Raw genomic sequence first — 21654 nt, 5'->3', positions numbered from 1 at the left:
TTGGGTATTATCCACCATAGCCCACAGATACTGCATCGAATTCAACGGTTCCCCGAAGTACAGACCCCCACGGAACCGACGCATGACACCGGAACACCTCACTATTCTTCTTCAAGAAGTAGAAGAGCTACTGAAAGCTATAGAGGCTGTCCCCCTATCTCAGGTAACAGAAGGTATTTATTCAGTGTACTTCCTTGTATCCAAAAAGGACTTAACCATGCGCCCTGTATTAGATCTGCGCCCAGCGAACAAGTTTGTCAAACCCCAAAAGTTTCGTATGGTGACCTTGCAGGAAGTAATCCCACTGTTATCACAGGGGGATTACATGACAACACTAGACATGAAAGATGCATACTTTCATATTTTAATGTTGCCAGCGCACAGAAAATACCTCAGGTTCAAGATAGAGAACAAACACTACCAGTTCAGAGTACTACCCTTCGGGATAGCATCTGCACCAAGGGTATTCACGAAAGTACTGGCAGTGGCAGCGGCCCACCTGCACAGGTTATCCATCCCGGTATACCCTTACCTCGACGACTGGCTCATAACGGGATTCTTACGAAACATGCTTCTCCAATACCCAAAAGACCGTAGACCTTTTGTCCCAACTGGGCTTCTCCATCAACGAAAAGAAGTCCAGCTTAGACCCCAGCCAAATCAAACAATTCCTAGGGGCTCTAATTCGAACAAAGGACGGCCTCGTCTCCCCCTCCAACGAGAGGGTCCAAAACATGCTGTTTCAGATCCCCCATTATGTGGCAGGTCGAGAGGTGACGGTACGCAAAGCAATGCGCTTGCTAGGGATGATGGCGTCATGTATTTATTTGGTACCTCACGCGCGCCTGCGCCCAATGCAAGAGTGGCTCTACAGCCAGTGGTGTCAGGCCAGCGGACAATGGGACGATCTAGTGGTGGTCTCGCAGGCCTTGGTTCTCTCGCTACGGTGGTGGACAAAAGAAAACCTGTTATTAGGGAAAACTTTTGCCACACCCGCAGTGGAAGCCACTCTAACCACAGACGCATCCCTTACAGGATGGGGGGCTCACCTATCCCATCAGACTGCTCACGGAGTGTGGACTCCGAGCTTAGCATCCAAGCATATAAACCTGCTGGAATTACTAGCGGTGTTCAAAGCACTGAAAGCCTTTCAGGAACACTTACAAGGAAAGACAGTGATGGTCCTCACAGACAGCACCACAGCCATGTACTACCTCAACAAGCAAGGGGGCACTCACTCTCCAGGACTGTCCAAGCTGTCCCAGAATATATGGAAGTGGGCTCTCAAACACAACATTTTCATACTATCACAACATGTACCAGGGGAACTCAATCTGCTAGCAGACAAACTCAGCAGAGACTTCCCCCTGCCCGAAGAGTACGAATGGCAATTGCACGAAGACATCGTCTTAGACGTCTTCACGCAATGGGGATTCCCGGAAATAGACCTGTTCGCAACTCTGGAGAACTCACAATGCCAAAGTTACGCCTCCAGGTACCCCCAGAACCAGTTCAAGGGGAACGGTCTGTCGATTCAATGGTCAGGGAAATTTGTTTACGCCTTTCCCCCGACTCCCCTTCTCAACAAAGTGGTGCACAAAATGCACCAGGAGCAGGTTACCATGATACTAGTGGCCCCAATGTGGGCCCGGCAGCCATGGTTCGCTCACTTGATAGAGATGTACCTATCTCCCCCAGTGAAACTTCCCTGCCCGTACAACATGCTGTCACAGGACAAGGGCAGGACACTGCATCCATGCCCTCAGACCATGAACTTAGCAGCCTGGCTCCTGAGATCATAGAATTTGGACATTTACAACTCCCGCAGAGATGTATGGACATCCTCAGGGAAGCCAGAAAACCTAATACTCGCCACTGCTATTCTAGCAAGTGGAAAAGATTTGTCATCTGGTGTAGAGGTAAGAGCATCAACCCGGTTGACTGCTCTCCCACTAACATTGTTCTGTACTTGACCCATTTACTGGATTCAGGTCTAGTGTTCAATTCCATTAAAGTCCACCTAGCGGCACTTTCTGCATACACCACTTCCCAACTTAAAGTGTTGTGGTGGAAGATACCAGTTATCAAGGCCTTCATGGAGGGGGTAAAGAGAATACACCCTCCGATAGCTAACCCAGCTCCCGGATGGGACTTAAATGTGGTACTTTCTAGACTCATGGGCCCTCCTTTCGAACCCATGCACAAGGCAACTCTTAAAGACCTCACTCTTAAGAGTGCTTTCCTAATAGCTATCACCTCCATTAGGAGAGTAAGTGAACTACAGGCTCTTTCTGTACTAGACCCCTTCGTAACAGTTCACAAGGATAAGGTGGTTCTACGCACACACCCAAGGTTTGCACCAAAATTCATCTCGAAATTTCATGTAAACCAGTCAATAGAACTACCAAAGTTCTTTCAAAACCCTTCCAGCTTGGGAGAAAAAAGTCTGCATACACTAGATGTACGCAGAGCTGTCATGTTCTACATGGAAAGAACCAGACCACTGAGAAAGACTAATCAGTTCTTTGTCTCTGTGGCAGCAGGAAGAGAAGGAGATGCAGTTTCAAAGTCCACTATATCTAGATGGATTGTTCAATGCATCACTCTCTGTTACACTCTTGCTAAGAGAGAACTACCCTTCAAGCCAAGAGCACATTCCACTCGAGGCACTGGGGCTTCCATAGCGTTCATTGCAAATGTTCCCCTTGAGTCCATCTGCAAAGCGGCTACCTGGAGTTCTGTGCACACCTTTACAAAACACTACTGTCTAGATGCACACTCTAGATCTGACTCCCAGGTGGGAGAGGCAGTATTAAGACATCTTTTCTCTACTGTTCCTTCTCATAACCCACCGCCAACTCCGGGTACTGCTCGCTAGTCTATGCACAGCATGTGATTCTAAGCAGATTAACAAACATCAGAAGACAATGCATTACTTACCGTAAAAGCATTTCCGATGGTTGCATCTGCTTAGATTCACATGCGCCCACCCTTCCTCCCCGCTTGGATGGAAGGAACATAGACATCCTTTTCTATATTTCTCTCTTTTCTGTACTCACTCACGTCTAGAAGGCTCCCTCAGGGCAGAAAAATACAAACAGAGGGACCTCGACGCGTGAGGGATTGTGGGTACAACGCACGTCACTATAGGGATAGTGTTACAGACACGCCTTGTCGACGTCCCCTTTTTCGACTACGAAAAACAAAATGCAATACTCCGCAGTGACCACTGGATGTCGGACCTATGCACAGCATGTGAATCTAAGCAGATACAACCATCAGAAATGCTTTTACGGTAAGTAATGCATTGTCATCAGCACTACCAAAACAATGGCTGCTCACCGGGCATTAATCTGGGCAGAGGCGCATAAACATATAAACTGGGAAGGGAAAACCACACCGGTACAGCCACTGTGGATAAATAAACACATCCCTGAGCTGGACAGGCTCCCAAAATGGCGGAACTGGATAACTGCGGGAATAACAAAAGTGGGGGATGTGATTCAGGACGGGGGAATTGTGCCATTTGAGAGGTTGGTGGAGGAGTTCAACCTCCCTGTCACTGACCCATACCGGCATATGCAATTAAGTCATGCCCTACAGCGGTACTTGCCTGACCTGCGGGACATGGCAGACTGCACCCCCATACAGAGGAACCTGGTCCTAGATAGCATAGACGCCAAAATCACCTCGGTGATGTATAATGTTCTCACCTCGTTTGCCACACCGGAGCTATCGAGTCTAAAGTCTAAATGGGAAAGGGATGTGGGAGAAATACTGCCTGAAGACTGGATAACAATCCTAATGTACCCGAGAGAAACCGCCATTTCGGCCAGATTACGCCTTGTCCAGCTCAAAATCCTGCATAGAGTCTACTATCCAAGGGTCGCATTGTACCGATGGGGTAAAACCACAGACCCGAATTGCCCGCGCTGCGACCAGGAAGAGGGCTCCTTTTTCCACATTATATGGGGCTGTCCGCACATCACGCTATACTGGCAACGCTGCTGCGACACACTTAGTAAGGTACTGGGTCGGACTGTGCCCAGAGATCCGAAATTGATGTTGCTGGGTGTCGAGGACGAGGGTGAGATGTCTCGCACTGATAAGCTACTGTTTGCAACCACCACGGCACTGATCAAGCGCAACATTGCCAAGCTATGGGGTTCGGATGTAACCCCTGAGCATGCACTATGGATAGATGATGTAGATGCATGCATTGCGATGGAGCGAAGAGTATATGCGGCCAGAGGATGTCCTGGGAAAGCGGGGAAAATCTGGGAAAAGTGGGAGAACGCACAATAAGACTTTTGTATGACACAGGCCGGTGGCCAGAATGCAATTGCAATGCAAGAGTGTACAAGTAATTGTTAACATATCCTTACGTTGTTGAAAGACGGACCTTATTTTCTTTTGTGATGTTATTGGTTGTTGGACCCCTTCAGGGTCATTGTTCTTTTTTGTGTATTATGCAATAAAATCAATAAAAGTGTTAAATCAAAAAAAAGATTATTTTTTTAAATATTAGGCAGAGACTCTATGCCCATTCATCAGGATTAGATTTTAGGACTAGGTTGGTAAATCCATCAGGACCAGGAGCTGTCGAAGTAGTCGGATGTTTAATTAACACTACGACATCCTCACAAGTAAACTACAGTGAATCCAAATTTGTCGCTTATTTAGATACCAACAAAGAATCATGGCTCTCATCCCGGTACACTTGCAAGAAGTGGGCTCTTCAAGTTGGTTCACTAATACAATTCAGTATACTAGAAGCTGTAGCATCTATCGGGGAGGCTTTCAAGAGCTTCCATATCTCAGAACTTGATTTGGAGACCAATGCTTTTAACATTTTCTCACTCGCTATTTGATTTTGTTGGAGTTTATAAGAACAAACATAATTCTTGTACCTAGTATGCAGATTAGTTACCAATTCCCTCCAATTCTTTGGTTTGGAGCGTACAGTCTTCCTTATGGCTCTTATCTTTTCATCTTTTAACTTCTGAATAGTGGGACAAATTTACTTTTAAACACTAGTTGGGGGCGTCTTCCCATTTTACACACTTGTAAGGCATCAACATACGTTTGCTGGTAATTGGATGCTTCATTTTGTATATCAGCGGTCAGTAGATCACTCAGTTTCTTCATATTCCCTAGAGACCATCTGATTTTGTTTCTCCCATAAACTTCCAGTGGATGGTTATAGAATTCCGTTTTTTAATTGCAATTTAGTGACCACGCAATTTCCAGCATGTGATGGTCACTATTTAAAGCAGGCAATATTACAAAGTCAGTTATTCTAGTTACAGTTTGTTCGGAGACAAATGCGTAATATATAGTTGCGCCGAGCTGGTCTCCATTCCACGTATGGTGTGGAGGTGTGTCTTTATCTAAGGTACCTTTCAACATTTTAAAGCCTCTAGCTTTCATCAAGGTCAGCCAGGCTCTGGCTTTACCAGTAAAGTTTGAATCTATAATTTCGATGCATCTCAGATTTATATCCCCCACTATTAGTGTCATATTTATGTTTCAAATGGATGTTGTCCTCCAATGCATTCCACATCTTTGACATGTAATGTCCACAGCTGTGCACATGGGAAACTTTTTCGGCAGAGGGCATCCAGTGTTGATGGCGTCGGGTCCATGTCCCTCGAAGGCCTCCGTCGAAGGCGACGTCACAGGATGTTATAAATAGGACACACGGCGCCCGTAGCCTCAGTTCCGTTTTTTACGCGAACTTGTTAACTTAGTGAGACTCGGCACGCCTCGTGTGTTTTTCTTCATAGAAGATGTCTTTCTCGTCGACTCTGCGGTCTGGCTTTAAGACCTGCCGGGACTGCAAGTCGAAGATGTCGCTCATTGACCCCCACCACATTTGTTTGTGGTGCCTGGGCGAGTCGCACGACACCGACGACTGCTCGGAATGCCAATCGCTGACTGCCAAGGCCTTGCGGAAGGGGAAGCTCCAGGTAGGTAGGGGCTTGAAGCCTGTTAAATCCTGTGCTTCTAAGTCAAAGTCCAACGGGGTTTCCACTGATGACTCGAGGGGCGACTCTCCGTGTCGGAAGTGGTTCCTGCCACTCGTCTTCCTCGTTCCGGCACTTGAAGAAGCGCCGTCACCGGTCGCCTTCACCGTCCTCCTTGGAGGATGGTGCCTCGAGGAAGGTTACGTGCCCTTCAAAGTCCTCTACTGCTGAGGAATGGGTGCATTTAAGAAATACATGATGGCGATTTTTCAATCGCAGCACACGGGTCCGGTCGCGCCTTCTGACGAAGCCGGCTACGATCTGTCTCGTTAGTGGCTCGCATGCCTTCGGGCTCGGGTTTGCGACGCGACACACATCGGGAGCCGCCGATGTCCCGTACGGACAAGGAATCAAAAGGTCGCAAGAGACGTGTCTCTAGGTCTCGGTCCTCGCCCGCAGCAAGACCGCAGCAACCTTTTGAGGGCTTGGGACCGGTGTCGACTCGTTCGGCGATGTGTCCGTCCGAATCGGACATCAACGCCTTGCCATCGTATCAGCCCACAGCGCCGTCGCCACCTGTGTCGACGCCAAAGCCTTCGGCGATCCCAACGTCGAGGTTGTCAACGCTCTCGACATCAAAGCCTTCGACACTATAAACCCCTTCGGGGATTTTTTCTCAATTTGCCATTGGAGTACCCGGATATCGTGGATCCTCCAAGGAAGGCTACTTTGAAGTCTGTGAGGCCGGTTTTGGCCTCCAGTCCCTCTTCTGTCCCTAGACCTGGGTTTCAACTCCCTCTGGATGATATTTATGAAGAGGAGGAAAGGTCTGAGGTTGAGGAATCTGGTGATCTTGATGATGCTCCACTTTTTTCTGGCGACAGTGATTTGAGGCAGACCCTCCATGATGCAAGTGGGCTGGACCCTTCCCCGGAAGTGGAGTTTGGTAGACCTGAGCCTGAGGCTCATGCGGGGTCTTCTTATAGGAGACTCATGGCACGAGTCTGAGTATCTGGGCTGGTCTGGTCCTCCTGAAGACTTTGTGCAGAATGATCTGGCGGACATCTTGGTTCAAGATCCGTCCTCTGACCATGTTTTGCCATTTTTTCTTACCTTGCAGAAAACTGTGGCAGCTGCTTGGCAGTCCCCGGAATCTCTTCCGACTGTCTTTGACCAAGAAATACCGCCCTTCCGTTAGCGAGACCAGCTATCTATCTACTCACCCCACTCCTGAGAGTTTGGTGGTTCAGGCGGCGTACCCTACCATCCCTCCGGATAGGGACAGGTGCTTCGACGGTTGGGCCTAGAAGGTATTTTCTGCTGGGAGCATGGCCCTGAAATCGGCCAACTCCACATGTGCCTCGGCAATGTTTTCACACACACTGTGGAATTGTGTTTCTTTGGTGGCTGAGCATATTCCTGAGGGGGAAGAAAGGGATGGGTTCTTTGCTCTCGTGCAGGACGGCAAGGATGCCATGTGTGAATCCCTTCAGTCAGGTTTGGATAGGGCCGACAGTGTTAGCCGATACATGGCTGTGAGCACCGTTATACGCAGATTTGCGTGGGTGCGGAATTCGGGATTTGCTCCGGATGTGCAGGCCCGTCTTCTCAACATGCCCTTTGATGGCGCACATTTGTTAGGCAGCAAGGCTGACGAGATCCTCGAGAGGTTGCAGACCTCAAAAGCTGCTGCAAAATCTTTAAGCGCTGCGGTGCATCAACCTCTGCGTTTTCGTCCTAGGGGACTGCAGTGGAGGGCACGTTTCTTTCGTTACTACTCCTCCTTTGGTAGAACGAGAGGGGCTGCAAGTCAGAGGGGCCAGCGAAAGAGTACCCGTGGTGGTCGGGGAAATCGTGGTGCCAAAGCGCTCAAGCAGCTGCCTCTTTGCCTTCAGGAACTGCTGCAGCCACTTCCAAACAGTCGTGAGGCAATGTCCCCTAGTTCGCCGGTTGGGGGCAGACTGTCTCAGCATCTCGAAGAATGGTATGCCATTACTTCAGATGCGTGGGTTCTGGATACCATTGCCCACGGCTACTGCCTTCCCTTCCTTCAGCGTCCTCACGACAATCCACCAGGGAAACTCTTTAAAGCTTCCGGATCCGCTCCTTGCACAGGAAATTTTGAGCCTGCTGGAGAAAGGCGCTATAGAACTGGTGCCTGTAGCGGAGAGGAACAAGGGATGGTATTCCCCTTATTTTTTTATCCCAAAGAAAGACAGGGGTTTGAGACCCATCATGGACTTGCGTTGGTTGAACAAACTTCTCAGGAAGGACAGGTTCAAGATGGTCACTCTTTCTCAAGTCCTCCAGGCTCTTCAACTTCAGGATTTGTTGGTGTCTCTGGACCCCAAGGATGCTTACTTCCATGTGCCGATCCATCCCGCGCACAGGAAGTACCTGAGGGTTTGCAGCTGGCGACTGGCACTTTCAGTTTCGGGTCCTGTCGTTCGGATTGACCTCCGTCCTGAGGGTCTTCACCAAGCTCATGGCAGCGTATCTCAGGTGAGGAGGAATTGACCTCTACCCCTGGACGACTGGCTGATCCGGGCGCGCTCTCCCGAGTTTGCATTGGATCATCTCAGTGTCACCGACTGCACCCTTCACAGGCTGGGCTTCTCCCTGAATTTCAAGAAGTCGCACCTGACACCTTCCCAACAGCTCCAGTACATCGGGGCTGTGTTGGACACATCCTTGGGGAAGTGTTCGCCTCCCAGGGTAAGAGCTCATCACATTGTGCAGATGGTGGACAATTTTCAACATGCCGAGAGTCTCCCGGCTTTCTAATTCTTAAGGTTGCTCGCCCTCATTGCATCCTGCATTTTTCTGGTGCCAGAGGCCAGGCTGCGGATGAGATCCCTGCAGTGGGCGCTCAAGGTGCAGCGGTCACCGTTCTCTGGCAGGATGGCGGATCCCGTTCAGATTATACTCTCGGTCTCCCAGGATCTTCTCTGGTGGGCCAACGAACGGAAGCTGATTGGGGGTGGGGGGTTTTTGGCAACCGTGGCCGGAGGTGACGGTAGTGACGGATGCTTCCCTCACAGGATGGGGCGTTCATGCCAACGACTTGACCGCCAGCGGTTGTTGGTCTCCGTCGGAGTCCAGACTCCACATCAATTTGTTAGAGCTGAGGGTCATCAGGCTAGCCCTGAAGGCGTTTCTGCCCTCTGTACGGCGGAAGAGTGTCCTGATCATGACGGACAACACAGTGGCCATGTATAACTTCAACCAAAAGGGGGATGGGGGAATAGGGCATTTCTGTTGTGCAGAGAGCCAATGCAGCTCTGGTTCTGGGCTATCCAACAGGAAATTTCGATCTCGGCAGTTCATCTGGCCGGAGACGACAATGCGGCAGTGGTTGCTCTGAGCAGGCAAAGCTCTGTCTCCCACGAATGGGAGTTGGCTCAGGAAGTCCTTCAGGAGATCTTCACCCTTTGGGGAACCCCGCAAGTGGATCTCTTCGCCACCAGTGTCAACCGGAAGTGCAAGAGATTCTGCTCAAGAGAATTTCCTCCAAGAGGAGCCTTAGGAGATGCGTTCGTGGTGGATTGGTCATTCCCACTGCTGTACGCGTTTCCTCCAGTCCCTGTCATTCCTCAAGTGTTGTGGAGGTTGCGGAGGTTACGGAGGTTTGGTTCCCACATGATCCTCATTGCTCCGGATTGGGCCAGGAGAGCGTGGTACCTGGACCTTCTGGAAATGTCCATCTGCCCGCCACGCCATCTTCCCCACCGAGGAGAACTGCTCTCGCGCTCGAGGGGGCGGGGGGGTGTCAGGTTCTCCATCCAGAGGTCAAGACTCTCAACCTTCACGCTTGGTATCTGAAAGGTTGAGGTATAAGGATTGGTGATGGCAGTGTTGCTTTCGGCCAGGCGGCCTGCAACAAAATCCCTGTACCGTTGGCATAAGTTCTGCGACTGGTGCAGAGATCACAATGTTGATCCTTTTCAGTGCTCCATTCCTATGGTTTTGTCTTTCTTACTTTCTTTGGCCCACAGGGGCCTTCAAGTAGGTACCATTAAAGGTTACCTGGCGGCGCTGTCTATCTTTAAGCACTCGTCTGAAGAATGTTCTTATTTTAAGATTCCTTTGATTTCTTAAAGGACTGACTAATGTATACCCGCTGTCCCCTTTCCAGATGCCGGTTTGGGATTTAAATTTGGTTTTGAAATTTCTCATGGGTGCTCCGTTTGAACCTTTGCACTCTTGTCCTTTGAGATTACTGTCCAACGCATTCCACATCACCCTCCCAGCCTGCCCCTCAGGAGAATTTCCTATGCGATTGCAGTTTCCGTTTCCGGCAAGGCTAAATGCAGTCCAGCAGGCATCAGACTGGTGGCACACGTTCTGGGGGAAATATTAACCTGAGGCTACGGGCGCCGTGCATCCTATTTCTGTGATATCGCCGTTGACCGAGGCCTTCGAGGGACATGGACCCGATGCCATTGACGCAGGACACCCTCTGCCAAAAAAGGTTCCGAAGTGCACAGCTGTGAACATTACATGTCAAAGATGTGGGATGCGTTAGAGGGACATCCAGTCGAAAGAACGTTACCAGTTGGTAAGTAACTTGTTCTTCCATCCTGTGCAAACAAATCAAGCATCTCGACAACCAGCTCTAAGAAATATTTATCTGAGAGCATTGCTGTGTTCCAGTATAAATTTAATATTGCGGATTGTATTGTGACATTTCTCGAGTCTCTAAACACTATCTTTGTCAATTGTACGCACAGATGAGGTGAGGCCCAGGTAACAATTTAGCATTTATATCAAATTTAAGGGCAGTTAACAGCCCTGCTGATGCCTTCCTTTTCTGCCATGGACTGCGGAAACCCATGATAATTCATAGCCAGCAAGGAGTGGTTCTGTCATTAACCACGTTTTTTGTAGCAAAATTATAGTTTATTTTCTAAAAATGTGACTGTTACCAGATTTCAGTAAAGGCCTTTAATCTCTTTCAATGATTCATTAATAGTTATAGCAGATACGCTGCCATCAGAATCCACCCATGGTTCTATAACACAACAACTAATACTCGAAGCTGAGGATTTAATTCCTGAAATAAGCGATGACCATGATGCAATTAGAGGAACCACTATATGAAGTTTAAAGAGATTAAAGGCCCCTCACTGTCTTCGATTTGTATACCCCTTTTTGTGTGGCCTCACGTATTGCTTGCTCCCATTTTGTAAACACTTGGAGCAACCTTCTGAGGGTTTGTTATCTAACAAAGATGTATTCACATTTGTTTTCTCTTGGATTTTATGATGGATCCATATTATGAGCAATCCAGTCTAGCTTCAAACCCATAGATCTAGCATTGTCCCCCTGGGCCTAGATTTTCGCAACCAGGCTTTCATAGAGTTTAGTTAGCCTAAACAACCGAATATTTAAAGCATTTAAGGTAGATTCTTGAGACACCAGGGGTGTAGGTCTAAATCCAAATGAAGTTCTTGGCGTAGGTTTCACAAAAGACTCAATGTTGAGATTGATGTAATAGGGGATTGAGAAAGATTTCATTTATTTGGGGCAGATAGTCTTTCGATTTGAGTGTCAAAAACTATACTGGTTTCATTACTCAGGTTTAACACTTGGGAATTACCATTACCGTTTTCTCTATAGAGTTGGGTACCCGGGATTTCAAGAGGGCTGGGAAGAATTTGTAAGGATTGGTCATCATGCATCTTAATATATTTTTGACCAACAACTTGGGAATATAACAATGGACACTCCATAGTCTCCACTGCATGAACTAATATTTCGGTAGCTGCTGTTTTTTTCCATTGTTCTCCAGTGCATCTTTACTCGATATGTCGAGGCTGTGTATTTTTGTGACTTTTATGGACGTACTACAAGGGTCTGGCGCAGAGGAATTAATACTTTGGCCACATTGAGTATTTATATTCAGCAGATCAACATCAGCAATAGAGACATTTAAAATATAACACTGTTTGTTCATTACACTTTCAGGTATTTTAACAAGTACGGGCAATAATTCTTTTTCAAAGCCATTAGAGCGATGATGTTCAGTGCTTTTTAGTTTGGCATTCAAACTCCATAGCCATCTTGCATCCATCGGCATAGTTTTGGAGCGCTTCATTTTGTATTTCATGTCTTTCTGAAGCGAGTTATTGCGTTTATCCAATGTAGTCCACTCTCGTTCTTCCTCAATTATCAAAGTACTCTCTTGGGGCTGCATGGCTGTCGTTAATTTGTACATTGTCATAGTCGTCCTGATTCACTTGTAGCCAATCGGAATTTTAAACTTTCAAAGTTTCAGTGCAGAATTTGCTATGAGTTAAATGATAGCTTGATAGTCTAGATTGTTTGACCGCCTGCTCAATCGAAGAGGAGCTGCCTGCAGCGTGCCGAGCCGGGCCAGCAAGCAGCCAACAGTCCTTCTCGATAGCACGCGATTGTCCGCGGTTGCGCCCTGGGGTCAGCTGATGTAGCACACGTCACAGAGGGGGCGTGGCCTATACAATCTAGAATAAGGAAATGCGTATTATTACTCTTATCAGCGTTCCAACGTTCAATATATTATTCAGTATAGAATGTCTTTGTTAGTACAACGTACCCTTTTATGGTTTAGAGATATTGTCCTTGTAACACGTAGCGATCCAATCAAGTAGATAGCAAAGCAGAGCAACGTACAGAAGCAGGAAGCCTCAGGTAGCCCAATTTCTTGATATAACACATTCATAGGGCAAACAGCAGTGCAATTGATGAAAAGATGTCAGTGTTTCCACTGAGTCCTTATGACCACAGAATCGACAAAACACTACCTTACCTTAAATTTGCCTGCGCCTCATTAGTATATAGTAGATGCCTTCTGACGCGCTAGGTAATATCTCCATAATATTGATTCAGGAATAAATTTAGATGTGTGACACCTCCTCTTTATGTTCCACGGATAATTGAGCCAGAGAGGTCGATTTATACAACGAGCGTCGTACCCAGCTTCTCCATCCAAGCCTGTTCATGTTTGTATCAAACTATGAGCCCATTGAGATCGGTCCTATGGCCCCTCCGAAAGCCATTCTTCAGCACATTGTCTCCCCGTGGAGTTGACCCATTCTTCCAAATGTATCAAAAAAGGGGCACAAAGGCTTTACTATCCGCATCTATCAATGCTATAGGTCAAGAATTCTTAGGATCAGCCCTAGTGCCTCTTTTAAAAATTGGTACCACAGAAGATGTGCTCCAGAATTCGGGGACCTACTCTGGTACCATCCCCACATTCTCATTCCACCAAGCTTCCTCTGTTTCAATTTTTACACATGTGGCGTTTAGGTCACCCGCCAGCATGACCCGACCATTAGATTTCAAGCATTTCCATGCTACATTTACTCCTATGATAATGTTCAGAAAACAGTCAATGTCTCTCACCCTTTTGTGCCAGTATATATTTAGTAGTAGCAGTGATGTACCCTCACACTCATTCCCTGATACCAAACCACTGCCAAAATGCCAAACTGTAAATTGGGCAAAATTCTGGCCTCGACATTATGGCACAACTTAATTGCTGGTATTAGCCCGCCTGATGACCTAGCCCCCAGGCTAGGCTCTGCCTCTTGAGAAACTACAATGTACCCGTCCCACACTGGGGTAGCATTTAACCCTAATTTGGTGCCAATATAAAGGCCATATATCTCCCGAATGAGCACACAACTGATCTCTTTCAATAGTAACATTTCCTTCTCATTTGTGAATAGATTGGCGTTACCTCTAGAGTTCCAGGATGCAATCCTCATCCCAGTTGCCTGACGAAAGGAAATGCTTTGTTAATGCTGCAGCCACCCAAGACCACTCTACTTGTCTAGGACTTTCGATCTGGTTAGCATTACCGCTATCATTTCTCGCACCAACCCCACTTGGCCCAACAATGTAACAACTTTGTCTCGTCCCCCTTTTTATCTGTTCTTGTACTGCCAAGGTCTAATGGTCCCTCCCCTACTGTGTTTATAACGAAGCCCATGTTATGCAGCGACGATTTTTCACTTCTCTGACAATGTGTCACCCAAAGTGTGATGCACAGGTGTCTGTCTGGAACTGATCTGTGAATTTGACTATGTCAATATCATATGATGACATTGACCTAAGATTAGGGATTTCAGAGAAGAGTGTCAACATATTGGCTCTATTTAAGCAGATTGCAATATTTATCCCACAGGCTAGTTACCACTACACTTTTTCTTTTTTAGAACCGCCCGCAACTGTATGTTTTTAATTCCATTTGCTAGTTTTTCTCTTTTCAATCACCTTTTCTTTCTCAGACTCAACATTGTTGTCTTTTCTGACCGCATTTTTCAACACGCTGTGAGTACTCCTCTGTGGAGTCCCCTCATACTTTCTTATTGGCCACCCTTCATTTTCTCCCACGATTATAACCATCCCTATCCAATTCATTTGGGAACTGCCTGTGTGGCCATTGCATGCACACCCCCCATGCCCACTTTGATTCCCATCAGGTCAATGTAATTTTTTCAAAAGGGCTTTATCACCACATGGAACTAAACCCCCATTTCCCTTGGCACCACTTTTCCCCTTCGTTAGAGTTGATCATAGATCCAAACCATCTCTGTTTCAAATTCCTTTCCGCTTCTCCCTACTGAATCGCATTCTGTACCTCCAAATGCTGAAGACCATATTTTGCCCGTCTGCGTAAGCCACCACGGCACGCACTGGGGACTTAATTGCACCACCTCCTCCACTGACCTGTTTCCACTCTCCAACATTGATTCACTCTCGCCCTCTGAGTCCATACTGACTTCCAACTGCTTATTTTCTTCCCTTTCATTTCCACTCCATCCTCCCACTGTCCCATCATCCCATCATCACTTTCATTTCCACCCCTCCCTCTTAATGTCCCGTCAAAGGGCTCTACAATCATGAGATTTCTTAAGAACTTACCAGAGGACTTTCCCTTGAATCTACAGGTTTTAATATTTTTCATAATTGTTTTTTTGTAATTCATTTTTTAACCTGTTTCTTTCCCACAGCTTTCTTTGTCCCTTTGTTATACCTAAGGGACTCTCCCCCGGATTGTCTTCCATTGACTGAACAGCCTCCATGTCTCCTCAAAGTAACTTATAGAGAATTCTTGTCATTGTCCTTTCTCACCTCTGACTTTTCATATTTGTTTTCTTTCTTTGTTTCTCGGATTCTCACTCACGTTCATGTCACTAATGCATATAACACTGCCTGGACCACTGGCCCCTCCAAACTGCTCTCCCCCGGTGTAAGGCACCTATTATTTCAATGTCCGGTTCCACAACATGGTCATTTAGAACACATCATTAAGATTTCTCCACCCTGACACTCCAGAGAGAAAATACTGATGCTATTTAGGCCCACCTACCCTGTACTTATGCATTTCCCGCACATCAATTCCATTTTTTATTTTATTTCACTCAATAGCAAGGTGTTAGCTGTCACTTTTTGTATATGGTATAGAGCTCATCGAAGGAGCTCAGCACCATGTTTAATGCCAAAATTGTGGCAGAGGTGAGCTTGATTCGCTCATCCACCTCCCTCAAAGTGTGGTGCAGGGATCCACCAGCCCCTTTTCCGTTTCTTTAAATGATTTATCTTTCAATAGATCGGAGCAAGGCCCCAGCCCCCACCCCTGAGCCTTCCCCTGAGTCCCTATCAGAGTCCACATTAAAAACCTCAATTACAATTTCACTTTCAGTGTCATGCCTCTCTTGTACCACTTTATCAGAAACAACTACATTACCAACAAACTCTTGTCATACTAATGTCACTAATGTGTGAACATGCCATACAAGCTAGAGCATAAACAATATTAATAGTTCTAATTTCTGAACTTGTTCTTGATTTGGGGAAAACATTCGGTTATCTTATGGCCTGCTATCGGGGTGACCAAGCTCCTGTGCATAGTCACTTTCTTGTACAATGGAGTCTCATCTGATTTTTCAAACTGCCCACCAGGTGTCGATGGGTCCCCTAAGTTCTGTAATAGTTCTGATAATAGAGCGTCCTCAGATAGGCCACTTTTAACCTTGGACTGGTTCATACTCGCTTGCTCTGCCAGAGCTTCCTCACTTGTGAACATCGCTTGACTTCTCAGTCTGTAAACAGAGCGTCTCGCCATAAATCGATCCCTGCAAGGGTTGCTCTGGCTCCTCGCTGTTTTAACTTTTGCTACTTGTTTATTAAGCGCTGCTATATAGGCTGCTGCTGAACCCACTACCCGGCAACTTTGTTTTGGGTGATGTGCATGAGCTTCGGACCACAATTCCAAACACCGGCAGCTGGCCTTTACCGGGCCAACAGCTCGCAGGCATGCGCTTCTTGACCCCTGCTTGTCTCGCTGGTCTCATTTGGGCTTGTAGACGCTAACTTAGGGAGCCCCTTTGAGTGAAAGTACACACAATAGGTGCACAAGTGCGGCGACCGTTTCTTCGCGACTGGCTTTTCACGCATACCCAACATGCCCCCTTAAGGTTGAATTACCAAGCATCCACACCGCCCAACTCCCCGTCAGTTGGCTGATAATCAGCCCAGACACGTCAATGCTCGCGTGTCATGCAAGCACGGGCAAGAAGCGCTTACTTTATAGCCACTGCCAACCCACCCTAAACCACTGATTGCCACTCCTGCACCAGTCTGCTGAGCTCTGCGCGTCAATGGGGTTTATGAAGGTTTTGTCTTTGCCTTGGCTTTAATAGGTCCTCCTTCACCAGTGGAGATTGCAGAAATATTCTGTGCCACTTATAACCTCTCAAAACAAAAGAAGTGATCCTAACCTCTGGCATTGCCCTGGGAAACCCTCCATACCATCGTTCTTGGCCTGCCAAGCCATTACAAAAGGGTTAAGACCATATGCAAATAAGGCATGGTCCCACCACAAAAAAGGCTTGTAATGGTTTGATAGGCAAAAAACGATGGTCTGGAGGATTACCCAGAATAATGCCAGAGGTTAAGATTAATTCTAAACCTTCCAGCCATCACCTCTTTTGTTTTGCCACTGATGACCACTCCTGCACTGCTCCGCGCGTCAAAAGGGTTTGTGAAGGTTGTGTCTTTGCCTTGCCTTCAACAGATCCGCCTTCATCAGTGGAGACTGTAGAAAGACTCTGTTCCACTGATAACCACTCCTGCACCACTACAATTAATTATATGAAAATGTTTCTCATATGCATTGTTAATTTCCCCAAAAAACAGAATGGATTTAGTTCACAAGCCAAGCTGTACTAACGAGAAATCAGTGTGCCTGAGAATCGGGACAGAACCCGCAGACACAGCTCATAACTTTAGCCCAGCCTCGACAATTCTTTGTACCACGCTTCTTAATCAGGTCTTCAGAGATGTGAACGCGATTCCTCCATTGGTGTCTACCAAAGAGTTTTATCATCTCATTTACTTGCTCAATGTGATCAGTACGAGGAGCACCCATGTCACCATAAATGTAACTTTGTATTTTTGTCTTGTCTCTTCTAGAACGTTTTTTAAACGGTATACCTCTTAAGTGTTTCAACCTGCTTTCAATTATATATTGTGCTATTACGTTCTTCGTTACTAGCCGTAATGTGTGACAGTTAAAATTGTCTTGTTCATTTTATTTTTCAGGCAAATTACACAGACCCGCAAAGCAAGTTGAGATATAGTACAATTGAAGAATTTAATTATATCCGGATGTTGCCAACTGATGTTATTACAGGGTATCTTGTCCTACGAAAAGCAACCAGTATAGTTCCATGAGAATCTTTATGAAGAAAATATCATGAATCACTTGAAACACTCTAATTACTATTGGAAGTTGGACGAATATTGTTTTTTTATAGTAAACATATTTACACAATAAAATAATTTCACAGGTAACTTTGTATTTCAAGATTCACGTCTCCCTTTTATGAACTCCATGATATTCATAATAATTTGTAATACTGCTTATAATGTATGCATATTTTATATTTGATATCCCACTCTGCGCTTTGTATTTTATTTCGCCAACTTAACTTTTAGAAGCTGTTAATTGACACAAGCATTTTCATTCTGCCAGATTCACTCAAAGTAACGGGATACGTGTATGCGAGAATAACTAGTTTGCGTATCCCCAACTATTCATGCTGGGCTTTAGGGCTTACCTTTCTGGTGATTTACAGTGCTAGTATTCATTGCCAAGTCATGTCCAATTTATAAAACATAGCAGACAAGTAAAGATAGGCTACTGTGGGGGAATATACCTATTGAGGCTGATTTCCACAAATGTGCACTGAAGATACAGGTTAATATCTCAGTTTTTCACCTTCTGCCTTATACCAGATTCTCAAAGCCAAAAAGTGGAGCAAATAACGTGCACATGTAATTCATGTAAATCTACTCGAGGACATTTCAGAGATTCTCCAAGCATCTCCAGATTTGCTCAGGTTTTTGGCTTTGAGAATTCAGCATAACGTAGCTGCTGCAATTCTGAGAAGCGCATAGGACATCTGCTGACCTTCTCCAGTGCAAATCATTGAGAATCGGTTGCATTCAATCTATCCAGCCTTAGAAATACATTTCTACTACACATAGCATAGAGTAGGAAGAATATGAAATCCTATTTTGTTTTTCTTTATTATTCAGCACGTCTGATTGAATACAATTGTCGCATCATTGATTGACATGTCAAAACACACATGTGCCCAAATCCCTTGCATAGAAATACTACCACTTAGTCCAATATCAATACTTGATAGTTCCCTGCGCTCCAGAAGTACCTATTTCCATGTCCCTTAACCACACCAATATAAATTGAGCCATCCGGTAATCATTCCACATACCCAGGCCTTCCTGTCCTCTGTGTCCCATGTTACAAGATTCCCTCTATTGGACACCAATGGGCATCGCCCCAACCCAAACCGCGTGCCCCTGCCTTTTCATAGAAGACACCAACCAGATAGGAAATGTATGTCCTTTACAATCCTTTACAATCTTATGCCCCCACCATTAAAAAGAAAAAATGCATCTTCCATGGCCCTATTTCTAGCCTCTATTTTCAATTCTTGAATGTACTGCCCCACACTATCTTAATGTTGGACAACCGGAGTGGCAGCTGATCCACCATCGATCTTGTTGACCCCCAAATACCTAGGAGTGACTTGAATTTTATACATTCCATTCCTGAGTCCATGAAAGCTATATGCCCTTTCTGATAGGCAGCTGCAAAGATGACACAGACCTTACCACTCCAATGCATCTGGGTCAATACACAATGTAACCCCTAGATAAACAGTTCATGGAGCACCATAGGCAAACATACGTGAAAGCCTGTGGGAAACGCAAATGTTGACCAGTGTCAACCTTTCACTTGCTTGTCACCGCCCTCTCAGGTCTTGGCTCTCTTCCCCAAAACACCATCATCACCTTCCTCCTTGACGAGTTGCAACAATCTCATTCCTAACAAAACCTCACCTCCTGTCCTTTTCTCTTCCCTGCACTCTCTTCCAATACCTCCTTGCCACTTTGCAATTGGCTAGTACCTCCACCCTTTCCTGTCTGTTCTCTATATGCCTCTTGGGAAATTTCTCCTCCTTCCTCTTGGGTGTTCCTCCTAACGACCTGCTAACGTCTTCCACCCTCCTCCTAGTATTTCATACAGCCCTTTTCAACCTCCCACTCTTTCTCTCTCTGGTGCCTCCTTTTCCAACATCTCCCCTTTCGTTTTAGTATCTTCCACCTCTCTTCCTCCACTGCATTCACCTTAACCACCTCCTCTGTAACCTGCTTGCCAACTCCTCACATCCCTAACAGCATGAAATAGTCTGTGCCGTTTATAGCATCATAGCCTCTTTACCTGAGCCTGTCGGTAGCTGGATTGGAGCGGCTGGTTTTGAAAAGCCTGGGCACCTGCTTGCCATAATGTGCTGCCACTGTTCGGCTATTTCAGGTCCGTCAGTCATTGTTGTTTTCATGTGAGTGCGCACAGCACTGGCAGACAAAATACCATCACTTAGGTCTCTCCTCCCTGCCTACTGCAGCGGATACCTCTTTCCAAACAGTGCTGGCTTTTCCTTACCATGCCTAATGGTTACATTTGTTGCATTTTGTTGGGAGTATTGTCGAAGGGATTACTGTGGCTCATGCTTTGATTATTCCTCTGGGCATTTTTTAAAGTGACAGGCACAGAGCCTGGAAATTCCAAGTGACAGTCCTCTGAATTAGGCCTGGGCGCTGAGGGCCTGGTCAGAGAGATTGCTTGTGTATCTTTTCTGGGACAACCATCACACCTCAGGTAGTAGCAACCGTCCCCCTTGACCAACCAGTCCTCTAGCACGGTGCGCTTCACATTACACTGATACAATACATTTGTTCCTAGTAGAAACACTAGTTTCACATGCAGAAATTGTAAACATCCTAAAAACGGAGTCCTAACCTCATGGCTGACAATGGCATCTGCATAAAGTACCAATTAACCTTATTTAACGCTGTCTGCATGTCTAGTCTAGCTAATGCCAATGGTTCAGAGCAATCCTAAAATTCTTCCAACAATCGAAAGAGTCTCAGGTTGTGGTTTGTATTCCTCTGCATCACAAATCCATCTTGGACCTCATTAACTGTCCTCTCCACCACCCTAACGAAGCGTTGTTAGGCCAACTCCTTACTAAGAGTTTTAAAATGTACTGTACACTCATAAATGACTAATAAATAAAATCCATTATACACTGCCGGCATCAGAATGAGCCAATTGGGTCCCAGTGTTTTGATTCTCCCCAAATATTCTATAACCCAAATAATTCACAGTAATGGGCTCTGAGAGAAAGTCCCCTGCCTTCTTCTGGGAACTTCTACTGGCGCTCACCAACGGGTCCAGTGACTTCCCTGAGCTGGTCGATGATCACCCCAGGGACAGAATGGGGAGGATCTCCTGGCACCCTCACTTAGCTCCATCACTGTGTGTGAGGTTGTCACATGCTGCACAAAAGAGATTACGGCCCTTGAAGGCTTTAACAGGGGTCCTGTAACTTCGTGCAGTGCATCTTCACCCCTGGGCTTTCGCTCACTTTTTATGGGGAACTGACAGGCCCTTAAGACAGTCAGTACTGGGAGACTCTATTTCCCTTAGTCCTTTCCTCATGTTGCAACTTTTGTGCAACATGTACAGTGTGAAATGTATCTTATCATACAGAACACTTGAGTCTATAGTCATTTCCAAAGCCCTTAGAAACTCTCTCTGTACTTTTTATGAACCGTGCAGATGTGTCACGGACAAGACTGGTGGCAGCTATCTTTTCGCATTCTTTTAAACTCTTTCCTGTCATGTTAACCGCATTTGGCACAAACAGGTGACCTGGCAGCAACATGGCCATGCCACGAGGTTTTGTCCTGTCCTTTGGCCATCTTGCCCCTTCACCTTCCTCAGGTCGAGTCGACCCGGGTCAGTCCTTATTTGGTCATGCACTTTCCCACGAATCCCAATGCTTTCGTGGGCTTCTGCATGCCTTGTGTGTCTGCCTCCAGGATGTGGGCTGGAACGTCTGCTTCGAATAAACATCCTGGGTGCCAGAGAGTATGGAGTATGTGTTTGTGCAGATCTCCTATTGGGTCCTCTCTGTTTTGGCGCAAATGGAACTTTGGATAAGAGGAGTCTGAAAACACCACTACCATGTCGATCTCCTGAGTTCTCACTAAACAAAGGATAGGATCCAAGTATCCTGTAACACAAAGCCGAGTCGAGGAACCA

General features: G+C 46.3%; 1 protein-coding gene across 2 annotated transcripts in view; it reads left to right on the top strand.

Annotated features, from left to right (window-relative positions):
• Positions 1 to 21654, top strand: part of INO80C (INO80 complex subunit C) — a 475763-nt gene that overhangs the window by 427719 nt on the left and 26390 nt on the right. The window contains exon 6 of one of the 2 annotated variants that reach the window (XR_011278543.1): positions 17559 to 17806. Coding sequence is in view for 1 of the 2 variants with exons in the window: in XM_069620549.1 (XP_069476650.1) it covers positions 17559 to 17690 (132 nt within the window). In the remaining variant the exon portion in view is untranslated. Of the gene's footprint in view, positions 1 to 17558; positions 17811 to 21654 lie in introns of those variants that run through there. The other variant, XM_069620549.1, reaches the window with a different exon arrangement.

The sequence above is a fragment of the Ambystoma mexicanum genome, chromosome 5q, assembly GCF_040938575.1.
Source record: "Ambystoma mexicanum isolate Mex_15411 chromosome 5q, UKY_AmexF1_1, whole genome shotgun sequence".
NCBI lineage: Eukaryota > Metazoa > Chordata > Amphibia > Caudata > Ambystomatidae > Ambystoma > Ambystoma mexicanum.
The sequence above is the reverse complement of the archived record's forward strand: the minus strand, read 5'-3'. Positions and strand labels throughout refer to the sequence as shown.